The 15,795-nt window shown below is 42.8% G+C and overlaps 1 protein-coding gene across 1 annotated transcript in view; it reads right to left on the reverse strand.

Annotated features, from left to right (window-relative positions):
- LOC135113355 (uncharacterized) overlaps positions 1-15,795 on the reverse strand; it is a 77,146-nt gene that overhangs the window by 25,186 nt on the left and 36,165 nt on the right. Inside the window, exon 2 of the mRNA XM_064028611.1 lies at positions 5,958-6,105. Coding sequence (XP_063884681.1) covers positions 5,958-6,105 — 148 coding nt within the window. The remainder of the gene's footprint in view (positions 1-5,957; positions 6,106-15,795) is intronic.

A 15,795-nucleotide genomic window follows, 5' to 3' on the forward strand; every position in this document is an offset into this window, starting at 1 on the left:
AGGAGAAGAATGGAAAAGAAAAGTGCAAGGGAGTGTTGAAGAGAAGTGTGGTGTGGTGTGTGGTGTGTGGTGTGGTGTGTAGTGTGTGGTGTGTGGTGGGAATGAGTAAGGGGTGTTATTGTATTGCTATACTGGTTTGTAGTAGTAGTAGTAGTAGTAGTTAATTGTTGTTGTGGTGGTGGTGGTTGTGGTTGTGTAGTTGTCGCAGTAGTAGTAGTAGTAGTAGTAGTAGTAGTAGTAGTAGTAGTAGTAGTAGTAGTAGTAGTAGTAGTAGTAGGAAGATTTTTAACCAGTTCGCTGTGGATGCTTAAACATCTATCACTTCACAACCTTCTATCTGATCGCCAGTAGGGGTTCCGTCAAGGCCACTCTCCAGGTGATTTTCTGGTTTTCCTTACTGAGTCTTGTTCATCCTCTTTTACTGATTTTGGTGAACCTTTCGCTTTTGCCTTAGACATATCAAAAGTCCTTGATAGAGTCTGGCATAAAGCTTTGACTTTCAAACTACCTTCCTACGGCTTCTATCCTTCTCTGTAACTTGATCTCAAGTTTCCTCTCTGACCGATCTACTGCTGCTGTGGTAGACGGTCACTGTTCTTTTAAGTATATTAACAGTGGTGTGGTATTTTCTCCTTGCTATGACTTGAACTCTTTCAAGAGAGAGGTTTCAAGACACTTATCCTTCATTAATTGATTTTTCTATTTGGAATTTTCTATGGGACCTGCCATTAAGTGGGTTTTTTATACATTTTTTTTTTTTTTGTTGCCATTGGCCAGTGGTCTTCTTGTATTAAAAAAATAGTTGTTGTTGTTGTTGTTGGTGGTGGTGTTGGTGTTGTGATGTTGTGTTATAGACGTAATATACAGAGAGAGAGAGAGAGAGAGAGAGAGAGAGAGAGAGAGAGAGAGAGAGAGAGAGAGAGAGAGAGAGAGAGAGAGAGAGAGAGAGAGAGAGAGAGAGGAAAAACCCGTAATAAGAAAACAAAATTAGCAAGTCTTTCAAATTAAAATAATTTCCCCCTCAACACTAATGATTACTGAAGGACTTTTATCCTTTTTTTCCTTCTTTTCCACACACGTGTCTCAAAGTTTTGGACGCGTGTTTATTTTTCCTTCTTTTCTATGTCTCTCTCTCTCTCTCTCTTTCTCTTTTTCTTTTGTCTTATTTAATCTTTTTGTCTTCTGATTGACTGGTTGAGGAAATGCTTACCTGCATCTCTGACCGACTGAGTGACTGACTGGCGGACTGAAAAAATGCCTTCTTGACTGACTTGCTGACTGACTGGCTGACTAAAAACTGGCTGACTAAAAACTGCCTGCCTACCTGACTGACTGACTGAGTGATTGGCTAGTTGACTGATTGACTGACTGACTGACTGACTGACTGACTGACTGACTGACTGACTGACTGGGTAACTAACTAACTGATTGATATAATGAAAAATTGCCTGCCTGCCTCCTTTTTTACTCTACTAACTGACTGACTGATTAACCGAAGAACTGTCTGCCTCCCTAACTGACATACTGACTGATAGAATGAAAATATACCTACCTGCCTTTCTATCTACCTGAATGACTGACTGACTGACTGGAGAACTCACTCCCTCTCTCTCTCTCTCTCTCTCTCTCTGACTGCCTGCCCGACTGATTGATTGACTGACTGACGGAGTGATGTTCCTGCTGGCTTGCCTGACTGACTGTCTATCTGCCTTCTTAGTTAACTGAGTGAAAAAAAAAAATCTAATAAAGAAGACAAACACTCAGTGACAGAGTGGCTGGCTGACAAACAGGGTGCTGATCGAGACAGACAGACAGACAGACAGATACACTGATGGTAAGGCAGGCTGATAGACAGATACATTAATAAGTAGATAGGCAGATATATGGACAGTTATATAGAGAGACAGACCGACAGACAAATAGATCAAATTAACAAGGACCCAGAAATACAGATATACAGATAGATAGTTAACAAAAAAATAAATAAATAAAAAAAATACAAAAGAGATTGACAGACAGACAGATAAAAGAAAATTCACCCATCCACGCACATTGAGAGAGAGAGAGAGAGAGAGAGAGAGAGAGAGAGAGAGAGAGAGAGAGAGAGAGAGAGAGAGAAATCCCAAAAGGGCAGCAAACTTTACAATACCTGTTTAGGGCACTCAAGTCTCTCTCTCTCTCTCTCTCTCTCTCTCTCTCTCTCTCTCTCTCTCTCTCTCTCTCGCTACTCGTTGACGCAGGAAAGCAGTTTTAAGTTTTCACCTGAACTTTTATTTCTATCAATGAATCTAAAGCGGTAATTACTTATAAACAGCAAACAAAACAGGTCAGGTGGTGTCGGGACGCTGCCAGCACCGGGCGCACACAACCCTGCGATCACATTCCCAAACGTTTCAGCGAGTCTCGATAACTATGAACAGGCTCTAGTGGGGGGCATTTGAGTTTTCAAGAGTGTTTTCGTGATTCTGGTGATAGTGGTAGCAGTACTGGGAGTTTTTGGTGATTTCAAGGGTGTTTCCATGATATTAGTGATAGTTTGACAATACGTACTGAATGTCATTGGTTTTCAAGGGTGTTTTCATGATTCTAGTGGTAGTTTAACAGTTGTGGTGGATGATGGTGCTTTTAAGGGTGTTTTCATGATGGTTCAACAATACGTAGTGGAAATTATTGGAGTTTTCAAGAGTATTTTTCATGTTCAATAATAATTTAACAAGAGTGGAAATTATTGGAGTTTTCAAGAGTGCTTTCACGATTCGTGCGACAGGTGAACCATAACTGTACTTAATCAGAGGAAGAAACACCTATAAAGACTTGACTAATAATTTGTGAGGCGTATAGTGTATAAAATATGAACGAGACGGCAAAGTGTAGTGCTGTTAGGCGCTTCCATTTACGTTGTCTACTTTCTCTTAACACGCTGTTCACTAAGTACACACAAATCGCTCCCCGCTTGAGCCCCCTCATGTCCAGAAAACACAGGAAATTGAATGCATGTCACCGTGTCTGTCTGTGCGTGTCAGGCGACACGTGTGGAGGAGGAGGAGGAGGAGGAGGAGGAGGAGGAGGAGGTGGTGGTGGTGGTAGTGGAATAGAAGGAGGAGAAAGAAGAAGAAAAAAAGAAAAAGAAGAGAAAGAAAGGAAGAAAGAAAGGAAGGAAGGAAGGAAGGTAGAAGGGAAAGAATACAATACTAGATGGATAAAGAAAGGAAGGAAGAAAGGAAAAAAAAAAAAAAAAAAGATAGCCAGAAAAAAGAAGAAAAAAAAAAAAAAAAAGAAGAAGAAGAAAGAACAAAAAAATGCTATTGTGAGGCAAACCTGACGTAGTGAAGTTCAAAGTATGAAGGAGACATGAAGCATAAGGCGTGATGTAATTAACGCTCATTACAACAAAATAATTAACAGTGATGGGTGTTTGTTATCAATTCACATCGTGGCACCACACTTACTTGTACCAAGTCTCTGTAACATGAGGTAATAATTCACTGCTGGAAGCGCATACAAGATGGTGATAATTGAAATTGGTGTTTCAAGGTGAGTTTAATATGTGTGTGTGGTTTGAGGCACCTACACTTGTATGTATTAGTGTATTTATGATTTTTGCTAATTAATTTTGAATCCCCTTATCACCACCACCACTACCACCACCACCACCACCAGTCAAGGCTCAGTCGTTACTTCCTCTCACGCATAAAGAAAAAAATAATGAGATAAATAAATAAATAAATAAATAAATAAATAAATACAGTAATCCACGACTGCAACATTAGTAGTGGTAGTGACGGTGGTGGTGGTGACAGCGCACACCCCCTCACATAGACATACACACACACAGACACACACATAACATAATTTAGCACAAGGTTTCCCGCTGCCGGTGATTCTCTCGTTAATTGTCATTTGGTGGGGAACTGAAAGCCCACCACCCCCACCACCACCACCACCACCACCACCGCCACCACAAGTCTGCCCAATAAAACGTTGTCATTTAATTTGTCCAGGTGACCGCAAGTGAAGGGGGAGAGAGAGGGAGAGAGAGAAAGAGAGAGAGAAAGGGAGGAAAGAGAGTGGCGACGCGAAGAAAGGATAGCTATGGATGTAGGGAGAGGATGGGGAAGGTGAGGGAGAGAAGGGAGAGGGGTTTCAGGGACGTCTGTATGGATGAGGTTGGTTAGGTAGGGTTGGGATATTGACTACGTGAGGAGAAAAGCTTAGAAGGGTTGAGATAGATGGATTGGTTAGGCAAGAAAAGGCTGAGGTACTGACAAGATGAGGTTATGAAGGATTGACTAGTAGATAGGGTGATTAGACAGGGTTGTGGTTATTGGCAAGATGAGTATAGGACGGGTTGAATTAGAGAGACAGGTTAGTTAGATGGGGTTCGGGTATTGGCGAGGTAAGTTTAACAAGGGTTCACTAGGCAAGGAAAGGTTTAAAATTCCTAGGGAGAAGTTTTACTAGGTAGTTGAAGAGTTACCCGGGTATTGAGGGAGAGGTTGCAAGGATTTGAGTAGAAATTGACAGGGGGTTGGGATAAAGAACTGGCAAGGTACAGGAGGAAGAGTTAGAGGTGAGGAAAGCATTGGCAGGGATACGAGGGTAGTAGAAACTGGCAGGGAGTTGGCATAAGGGACTAGAGAGGTACAGGAGGAAGGGTTTGGGGTGCAGGAGGGATTGACAGGGTAGGGAAGAAGGTTTATTTTGTTGTTGGGGTATTGGGGTGTTGGGGTGCTTGGTTGGGGAAGGAGGGAAGGGTCGGGGCTACTGAAAAGAACTTCCGACAAGACATTTTGCGGCTCCACCCAAGGCAATTAAATCAATCTGAAGACCAGACTGAGGAAACTGGAAGGTAAAGGTGAGGAAACAGAGAGAGAGAGAGAGAGAGAGAGAGAGAGAGAGAGAGAGAGAGAGAGAGAGAGAGAGAGAGAGAGAGAGAGAGAGAGAGAGAGAGAGAGAGCATTGTCAATAAAAAGAACGAGAAAAGGTCCACTGGAAAACCAGTCAAAAACCAAAGATCATAAGATCATCCACAGCTGAAGGATAAGTGTATTGAAACCTCCCTCTTGAAAGAGTTGAAGTCGTACGAAGGAGGAAATAGAGAAGCATACCGGAGCAAGCAAGAGTTTACTAGAAAAAGGGATAAATAACTGAAAATAATGGTTAACTCTTGCATTAGATATGTGGACGGAATAGAGGTGAGAGAATTTAAAAAGTTTTGTGCAGCGATGCCGCTGGAGGAAGGGAGGCATGCAGTTAGCAAGATTAGAAGAGCTTGCACACTCGACTTTGGCCGTGGTGGCGTCGGGCAGGAGTTTCTGAGTGACATCTTTGCAGAACCTCAAGCTGGCTCTTAACCACTAGGCTGCTACGATTTCCTCTCCATAATAAAACGTTGTTGTGTAAGTTTAGCATTTAATTTTGAAAGGCACCACTGACAACACAATGAGTGCGCAATAAGCTCAAGAGTTTTAGTAGCCGTAACTGTATTTTTTTATCAGTAAAATGAAAAGAATCCAGGGTTAAATGAAGAACATAATAAGAAAATAAAGGGAGCAGCAAAAAGCCATGAAGCCTATAGGTGGCAGGCCTACATGGAACAAATATACTGTACCTATTTCCACCTTTCATCTCCATCCATAAATTTGTCTAATCTTTTAAAGCTCCCTGTCTCAACACTAACAACCTGATTATTGAGCCCATTCCATTCATATACCGCTCTATTTGAGAACCAATTCCTTCCTATCCCTTTAAAAAAAAATAATAACCTTTTTAAGTTTGAATCTATTATTTCTTTCTGTATTTTGATTAATGATCCTGAGGAATTTGTTAACGTTACCCTTGTTATGCCCTTATACCACTTAAAGATCTCTGTCAGATCCCTCCTAGCCCAATACACCTCTCTAAAGTGTCATACCATCAGTAGCATCTTAAGAGTTGAAGCTGCACGAGGTACTCACAGGCGATGACAGTTGATAGGAAGCACGAGGGTGTTCTTCGGCCACTTGGCGATAAGTTAGATGATAAGCTTCAGGCAGGTCCTGAACTCGTGTCACTAAGCTCACCACGGCCGTGTGCTGACTTCTCCAGTGCGGCAATTTACAAAAACTGAAAATAGGAAGTAACAAGTTGATGATTCCGGTGTGTGTGTGTGTGTGTGTGTGTGTGTGTGTGTGTGTGTGTGTGTGTGTAATAGTGACATCAATCATAATAATAGATATAAAAGCAGCAAATTAGCAGCAGCTGCAACAACAACAACAACAACAACAACAACAACAACAAGAGGGGGACCAGAAGGCACAAAGGGAGGGGGTGGCGCGCCCTGTGGGTCTCGGTGGGCCGCAGCACGTCGCTGGACGATTTTTGTTAATGGTATTGTGGAACGTGTCTCTCTCTCTCTCTCTCTCTCTCTCTCTCTCTCTCTCTCTCTCTCTCTCTCTCTCTCTATTATTCCTATATATATTTTATTTTATTTTTTTATGTAGGAAGGGCACTGACCAGCTAAAAATAAAAAATAAAGTCCACTGAGAATGCCAGGAAGGTCAAAAGCATCATCCAAAATTGGAGGGAAGACGATTTGACATAATCGTCATCATCGGGTCGCCGCCCTTCTGTAGGCACAAGGATCGCAAAGCCCCGGCAGGGAGACAGAGGCCGGCAGTGTGCAGGGCAGGCTGTGGCTCATCCTGGTCGCTGAACATGTGCCTGTGGAATGTACTGCTATAACTTTTGAGCTTCTTAGTCACTCGTTGTGATGTCAGTGGTGTATTTCAAAATTAAATATTAAACTTACACCATAAATTTTTTTTTTATTATGGAGGAGACACCGTAGCATTCAAGGAGTCAAGGGCCAGCGTGAGGTACTGCTGTCAATTATAACAGTTTGCTTGAATGAATTACAGCCAGGGAGACGAACTCGCGATGTCCCCTTGAGAGGCAGAGACAGGACTGCAGGACTGGGAGCACGCAGCCGCAGGTGGTGGATGCACGACGTACGAGACGGTAAGTGCTTGTAGCAACCTAACATTGTGGCAGTTATAAACATCCCGCCCTGCTAATATGGGTGTGTGTCGCCTGACACATCCTGCCACAGCACATATCTGATATCCACGTGTAAGTGAGTGGTCTTTGAATTATTTTGCCACAATCCATGGTAGCCTTACATCTCTCGTTATATTCTACCGCTGTTTTTATGGTTACTCACTGCTCCTCTGAGCTTCGTTACCGCTCTCTCTCTCTCTCTCTCTCCCTCCCTCTCTGTCAGGTTTACTAGGTGAAGGGATTCGATAGCGCTTCGGTGGTAGGGGGTTTCATTGTATTCCGAGCAAATGAGTACTCATGTTCTTTCTTTGTTTATTCCGAGGCGCATGTGAGGTGGGACCGCGTGTGAAAGGATGGGCAGTCTGTTCTTGCCTCCCGCCACTGCCACAGCCTAGTTTGTGTCCGTGGGAGTCGCACAGTCCCCTACATTGCTACATTGTGTTTGCCATTGAGAAGCCACTGCGACGTTTAGTCTCGGATGAGAGAGAGGCAGCGGTTACCTAACCTGGACGCCTGAGTGTGGCCATTAGAGGGGCTGGATATTTGCGAGGGTGGGGCCGGGGTCTGGACAGTGCTAGCGATAGGTAGGGTGCAGAGGTTGTGACAGGCAAGGTGTAAAGGCTCCGGGAGGTGAGTCGGCCCGCAGGTTGAGCTCCCTAGCTATAGGATTTACGTGCTGCGTGAATGGTGTGTTCCTGTGGTGCGGTTGTGTGCTTGTTCGGTTGTTGTTGTGCTGTTGTGTGCTTGTACTTTAGTGGGTGTGCGCTTATACTGTTGTGTGCTGAACTGGTGGTGAGGGTTCTGTGTTTGGTCGTGTTTGTTTGCGAGTGGTGGTGGTGGTGTGAGCCTGGTGCATTACTATTCATAAGAATTAAAATTGCTATAGCGTTGATTTTTGTTTCACTACACTCCTCATCTTGGTCTGAAGTGTAAAGAACACTACACTCCCCATCTTGATCAGGAATTAAAGTTTAGTGTTCATATTTATTTCACTACACACCCCATCTTGGTCTGAAGTTAAAGAACATTACACTGCCCATCCTGGTCTGAAGTGTTAAGAACCTCCACAACCTAAGTCGGTTCTGACACTCTCCTGCTCGCCATCCATGGCTCGCTGCTCAAGACTGCTTAGTGCACTTTGACTTTTATCCTGCCTACTTTAAAAATGCAAGAGTTAAGCAGTGTCTAAACTCCATCTGTCAATGGTAAACTCTGAAAGGCTTATGCTTTCCTTCCACCTTCTAATGACCTAGACTCGTTAACCCTTTCACTGCGATGTGCAACAATTCACTGTTCTTAATGCTGGAAATTTTCATAAGCAGGAGGAAAGAAAGGGATTGAAAGCATATATTTTGCAATTTCTAGCCGATGTAATGTCTGTTGCTGTCTGTTAGAACAAGAGGAAATGAGTGGTTAGCGGTTCAGAAAGGATGCGGTAAACAGTGAAGCGATTAAAGTAAGGAGCTTTACGACTTCATCATGCCCTTTTGGAATTCCATCAATTTGATGTCTTTATAAAGTATCACCGGCCTCAATGACTCACTATAGGGCAAAGATTTCCCTCAACCTTCTCCACTCGCCTGTCACCTACTCACTGCTCCTGACCCACTCTAGCAAACTTATTTCTCTGTCTAGTTCTGTCTACCCTATTTTCTTTCACCATCCCGAGGTTATTTTGTTACTGTATCATCTATTTAGGGCATGGAGTGTCCTGCCCATGTCCACTTTTTATTTCTAGTCTTTTTAATTGCAATCGAATCTATACATAGTTAAATGCATTATCACCACACTGATATTCCCCTTATTTCGTCATGTAAAGACCCTCATGCACTATTAGTCATGATTGTGTAGTCCTGTCCATTGTGTATGGTATGACTGAAGGATTGCGCAAGTGACTGAAGATGAATGAGGAGGTTCCAGCACGGTTTGACTTTTAGCCGTCAATCGTGACGCTCACACAATCATCATGATTGACGGTGTGTGGCACAACCATGACTGACGGTGTGTGGCAAAGATTGGGCAAAAACGTCAGTCTTCCACCAGCAGCCATGGCGAGTAGACGGGACACTCCGGAGTTTTGGCGGGAACACCTTCACTATACCGAAGTTTTCCAGCACTGTGGAAGATCAAATGTGACGATTACGAGAACATAAATTTGAAAGGGGAATGCTACAATAGATTAGTTGAAAACTAAAGGAAGTAAACCCCAATGTGACCTGTAGTATGGTAACATGATCGTGGGTGAATTTGTGCCTTTTCTTAAACCAGTCCTTCATCCACACCTTTCTTCTCCTGTCCTTTGGTTCCATGCTCTCAAGGGCAAGGACAATGACAATACATGCAGCCTTCCTACTCATTTTGGCTGGAGGAAGCACACACGATAACTGATAATTGCACAATCTTATTATTAGTGTGTGACCAAAACCAATGATTGAACTGTTTGAGCAATCACCATGATTACGCAGTCATGATTGATAGTGTATGGGGGCCTAACCACTCTGCCAGACTCACAGAATTGGTTGAGTGAACTGGCTATAACATTAATCTTTACTTATTTATTCATTTATCTATTTATTTTATGGCAGATCGTGGTAGAGCGAACTAACTATAATAAACCTCTGTGATGGTGGCACATTACTTTCCACGACAGCTTTGTTCATCACAGACTCATCCCATTGCTATCCTCTTGTCTCCTGCCTTGATCTGGACTTCCCGTTGAGCAAATGTTAAACAGCTTCTATTTAACCTGGCTACACTTTCGGCGTTTGGTTAGCCTCCTTATGTGAAACAAAATAACATAAATGACAAACAAGTGCGTAATGTAACAGCCACTTACAAGCACATATTCATCCAGCCTATCTCAGCCTGCTCGTTTCTCCCCTCTCTCAGTCTACACAAGCTGTCTCGTATCCTCCCTCTCACATCCTGCCGCAGTCTGCCTTAACCTCTCCATTTTCTATCCTGCCCCATCTTCCCTTCTCATCTTACTTCAAATTCCTTCATCTCCTCCCTCTTCCAGTCTGCCTCACCCTCCTTCTGCCTCATTTCCACTTCCTCCCAGCGTGCTTCCTCCTCCTCCTCCTTCTCTCCCTTTCACCGTGCCTCCTCCTCCTCCCTTCTCCCTTCCAGCATGCCTCCTTCTCTCCTCTCTTCTCTTCTAGCGTGCCTCCTCCTCCATTTTCTTCCTTCTCCCTCCTAGCCTGCCTTCTCCTCCTCTTCCTCCATTTTCCAGCTTGTCTCCTTTTTTTCTTTCTTCTTCCAAGCTTCCTCCTCCTCCTATTCTTCCTCCTCCCTATCAACCTGTTTCCTCCTCCTCTTCTACCCTTTCTCAGCTTGTCTCTTTTTCTTCCTCCTTCTTCTAGCTTTCCTCTTCCTTCTCCTCCACCTCCTTTTCTTCCTTCTCCTTCCCAGTCTACGTCCTCCTCTTCCCAGCTTCCTTCTCTTCTTCCCAGCGCCTCATCTCGTGTCCACCTACTACCTCTTTGCCAACACCTCCATAGTTTGAATCGTTCTTTCCTCCCTGCTCGTCGCCTCCTCCCAACCTAACACGACCTGCCTCGCTTCGCCCACACTCGGCCTCCCACGCAGCGCACAGGCGGCCCATCCGTCCCACGCAAAACACAGGTCAGGGGACTAGGCTAAATTACCGTAAGTAAGGTAAGAATGAAAATATGAAAATAGCGGTGCTGTTTGTTTAATAAGTGAATGGGATATTTTTGGAGATCTTACGCTGTTATTGTGTATTATTAATGTTGTCATGGTTTTTATTCGGTTTCACGTATTATAATGGGCCATATTCTGAAACACCTGCGCCGCACCTCCACTACATTCAAAAGGCTCTAGTTGAAGTGACACACGGGTTTAAATTTTTATGGATGTTTTTTTTTTTTTATACTTCTAGTGATAGATTAACAAGATTTCTACATTATTAACAGGAAAAACACTCTTGAAATCCCGGCTAATCATTTGTGGCCTTTGAAAACAGTCGTAGTGAGACAGCAGAGCCTTTCTGAATACGGACCAATATATCTATACCTTCCTTATATAGAAAGGATCCTGAGTAGCCTATCTATATGGAACTATTTTCAAAGATACGTACACAATCGGACAGCGAGCGTAAACGATCGTGAGTAGCCTATCTATACGGAACTATTTTCAGAGATACGTACACAATTGGACAGCGAGCGTAAAGGATCGTGAGTAGCCTATTTGTATGGAACTATTTCTAAAGATATTTACACAATTGGGCAGCGAGCGTAAAGGATCTTGAGTAGCCTATCTATATGGAACTATTTTCAAAGATACGTACACAATTGGACAGCGAGCGTAAAGGATCGTGAGTAGCCTATCTATATGGAACTATTTTTAAAGATACGTACACAATTGGACAGCGAGCGTAAAGGATCGTGAGTAGCCTATCTATATGGAACTATTTTCAAAGATACGTACACAATTGGACAGCGAGCGTAAAGGATCTTGGGTAGCCTATCTATATGGAACTATTTTTAAAGATACGTACACAATTGGACAGCGAGCGTAAAGGATCGTGAGTAGCCTATCTGTATGGAACTACTTCCAAAGATACGTACACAACTGGACAACGAGCGTAAAGGATCTTGAGTAGCCTATCTATATGGAACTATTTTCAAAGATACGTACACAATTGGACAGTGAGCGTAAAGGATCATGAATAGCCTATCTGTATGGAACTATTTCTAAAGATATGTACACAATTGGGCAGCGAGCGTAAAGGATCTTGAGTAGCCTATCTATATGGAACTATTTTCAAAGATACGTACACAATTGGACAGCGAGCGTAAAGGATCCTGAGTAGCCTATTTATATGGAACTATTTCCAAAGATACGCGCTCAACTGGACAACGAGCGTAAAGGATCTTGAGCAGCATATCTATATGGAACTATTTCCAAAGATACGTACCCAATTGGACAGCGAGCGTGCGTCAGCTTGGGGACAAAGCCAGAGAGACAAGATTGAGGTGGTGTGACATGTGCAGAGAGAGATGAGGAGCATGTGTGGATGAAGGTGGTGGAGATGGACGCACCAGGTAGCAGGAAGAGAGGAAGACAAAGGGGAGGTTCTTGGATGCACCGAAGGAAGACATGCAGGTGATGGCTGTGACAGGAGAGGACGCAGAAGACAGATCAAGTTGGAGACACGTGATCTGTTGTGGCGACCTCTAACGGCAGCATTTGAAAGTAGTAGAAGAAAAAATAGAAAAAAAAAAAAAAGATGAAGAAACTTGGCAAAAACAGCAAGAAGAAACTACTACTACTACTACTACTACTACTACTACTAATAATAATAATAATAATAATAATAATAATGATAATAATAATAATAATAATAATAATAACAACAACAACAACATGATGATGATGATGATGATGATGATGATGATGATGATGATGATGAAAATTAGCCAAGAAGAAGATGAAGAAGAAGAAGGAAGAGAAGGAGGAGAAGAAGAATACAAAGGAATACAAAGGAAGTCCAAACAGCAACAAACTTCGAGATCCTTACTAGGCTGTTTGGGTAACTAGTCTAAACTATTAGTGGGAAAGACAGGATGGCGCAGGAGAAAGTTCCTATTTTGAAGCCATTGTTTCTTGTAACATTAGACTGGTTGAGTGTTAGGAAGAGTTCAGGTCTCATATTTGTGAAGTCTTTAAAAATTTTGTAAAGCAATATCAGATCCCCTCTTAGTCTGCGTTTGGATAGAGAGAATATATTTAGAAGGAGGAGGAGGAGGAGGAAGAGGAGGAAGATAAAGAAAAAAAGGAGAAGAAAGAAGAGGAGGGGAAGGAAGAAGAGGAGAAGGATGAAGAAGAAAAGGAGTAGGAAGAAGATGAGTAGGACGAATAATAATAATAATAGTAATAATAATAATAATAATAATAATAATAATAATAATAAAAGGAAAATTAACAACAACAACAACAACAACAACAACAACAACAGCATCAGCAGCAGCAGCAGCACTTACTGTTTAGGAGTATGAATCACACGCACGTTGTCCTCTCATTTTTTGCACCCTCCCTCAGCTTCCTAATCACAAGATCATAGAAGAGATCCCAGAGCCTTGGATTACACCTTCCATTGCATATATACACTTCCACGGACAGTATATACATCCTCCCATACATTACAAATACACTTACAATCTAGAACACACACACACACACACACACACACACACACACACACACACACACACACACACACACACACACACACACACACACACACACACACACACACACACATACACACAGGTGACAGATACTCCGATCTACCATACATACGCCCTCCTATACACATATACCCATACAATTACACCCTACTACACACACATACACTCATACAAATACACCCATACAAATACAGCCTCCTATACACAAATATTTACGTACACCTTCCCATACACACACACACACACACACACACACTCCCACTTACAGCTCAAGTCGAAAGCCAAGTCATCTACATCCACTTCCACTGTGTTAAGCTTCCTTCAGTCTCAACTACTCTGATATGCTGACAGTCTCCTTACAAAAGCTGGCGACTGATAGACCCTTAGCATATCTTGGGACCACATTCTGAAACGCTTATACGCTGCGCCACGACTTCTTTCAAAAGGCGCTAGTTGAAGTTACGTGGGTTTTGAACGGTGGTTTTACTGTTCTAGTGACAAATTGACGCAATTTCTATGTTATTAACAGGAAAAAACAATTGAGAAACTGGATAATTATCTCTTTGGCTTTTGAAAATAGCCGTAATTAAGTTACGCGGGTTTTGAAGGGTGTTTTAACGGTTCTAGTGACAGACTAACAAGATTTCTACATTACTAACAACAGAAACACTCTCGAGAATCATCTCTGTTCCCTTTAAAAGAGTCGTGGAGAGAGAGCAAAGCGTTTCAGAATATGGGCCTTAAGACTGAGGGAAGGCAAACAAACAGTGGAAGTGAGTGGTGTGTTCCTGGAGTGCTGATCATAACTGTATTCTTTCCTATCTCTCCTGTTCACTATACGAGTACATCCACGAAAACCCCATGCAAATTACAGGCTTCCCCACACGGTAACTCCGGGGAAAGGTGGGATAATGAAAGAGGAAGAAAAGGAGTTGAGTCATCTCTCTCTCTCTCTCTCTCTCTCTCTCTCTCTCTCTCTCTCTCTCTCTCTCTCTCTCTCTCTCTCTCTCTCTCTCTCCCTCTCTCTCTCTCTTTCTCTCTCTGTCTGTCACCCACGCAATTAGTTTAAACATTCGCGCCACAACATCGAGAACATACGGCGCCGTCCTCCCATACAAACACCCTACAAACTCTCTCTCTCTCTCTCTCTCTCTCTCTCTCTCTCTCTCTCTCTCTCTCTCTCTCTCTCTCTCCGGCACGCGGCATAATTCTGGCCCCGATAACAGTCCGGTCAGCGTTGTGTCGGCGGCTGTTCCATCACGGGGGCAAATTACATGACCGGTAGGGCTTTACTGGGGAAACACTGCTATAGAAAACGTAGCCTGTTATTATCACTGTCACTCGCTCGCTCGCTATGCACGGCTGGCTGGCGCTTGCTTGCTGGGCTGCTTGCTCGGTTAATTCTCCTCTTGTTTCTTGTTTCCTTAGGTGTTATTTATTTATTTTTTTTATCCACCTGTTGTTTTTAGGTGTTATTTTTTATTTTTTCACATTTTTCTTGTTTACGGTGTTTATGCTAATTTATTTGTTTGTGTATTTCTTCTTTTTGCTTTTTTTTTTTGTTGGTCTATTTTTCTTTTGTCTAGTTGTTCATTTGTTTATTTATATTTTGTTGTTGTTGTTACTATTACTACTACTACTACTACTACTACTAAAACAAAAACTAAAATTTCCATTACTCTACCACCAGCACCACCACCACCACCACCACCACCATCATCGCCACTACTACTTCTATTACTACAGCTACTGCTACCATCAAAATAGCCGCGTTATTACCCATGAACTATCACATCCACGATCTTCCCTAGTGGTACACCCTGAGTATTATCTTCCCCTCTACGCCCACGGATCTACACCTTCGATTCTACACCTTTATTTCTATACCATTGGTTCTATAACCTTGGTTCTACATCCTTATAGACTGTTGGCTCTATTCTCTTGTACACCAACGGTTTTTCACTCCTAATTCTACACCCTTGGCTCTACACCCTAACTACACTCTTATGTCTACATTCAAATATACTGATGTACTCAGCTTACCGCCACAATCCGCTCCAAAATTGCAGTCGGAAGGAAAAAGGTTCGAATGGCAAAACTATTCTCGTGGCCCCTTTCACTCTTCCCCACGAAAAAAAAAAGAAAAAAAAAAGCAGCTTACCATGACTACTTATAAAAAAAGGAGGAGGCAGTAGGCACCTGTCGAAACGATAATTACTCCCAGTGAGATCTAAAACACTGGATCAAGAGGTGCTGTGAACCTATCATTAAACCCAGCTGTGACCTCACTGAACGTCTTCCTTTGTCTCGCAACACAAGGGGGCAGTCACAGCCTGCCCTCTAAAGATAATTCTCTTCCTTCACACAAAACTACAAGCACCTAATAACACACACACACACACACACACACACACACACACACACACACCTTTCACTCAAAATTCAAAATTATCTCGGAGACTCCTACAGCAGCCTCGGAAGGGTCGGACTGCTCTTTTCGTATCGATCTTAAGTGTCTTGACACTCCCTTCAACTTTTTCTTCAT

This window comes from Scylla paramamosain, chromosome 25 (genome assembly GCF_035594125.1).
Source record: "Scylla paramamosain isolate STU-SP2022 chromosome 25, ASM3559412v1, whole genome shotgun sequence".
Lineage (NCBI taxonomy): Eukaryota > Metazoa > Arthropoda > Malacostraca > Decapoda > Portunidae > Scylla > Scylla paramamosain.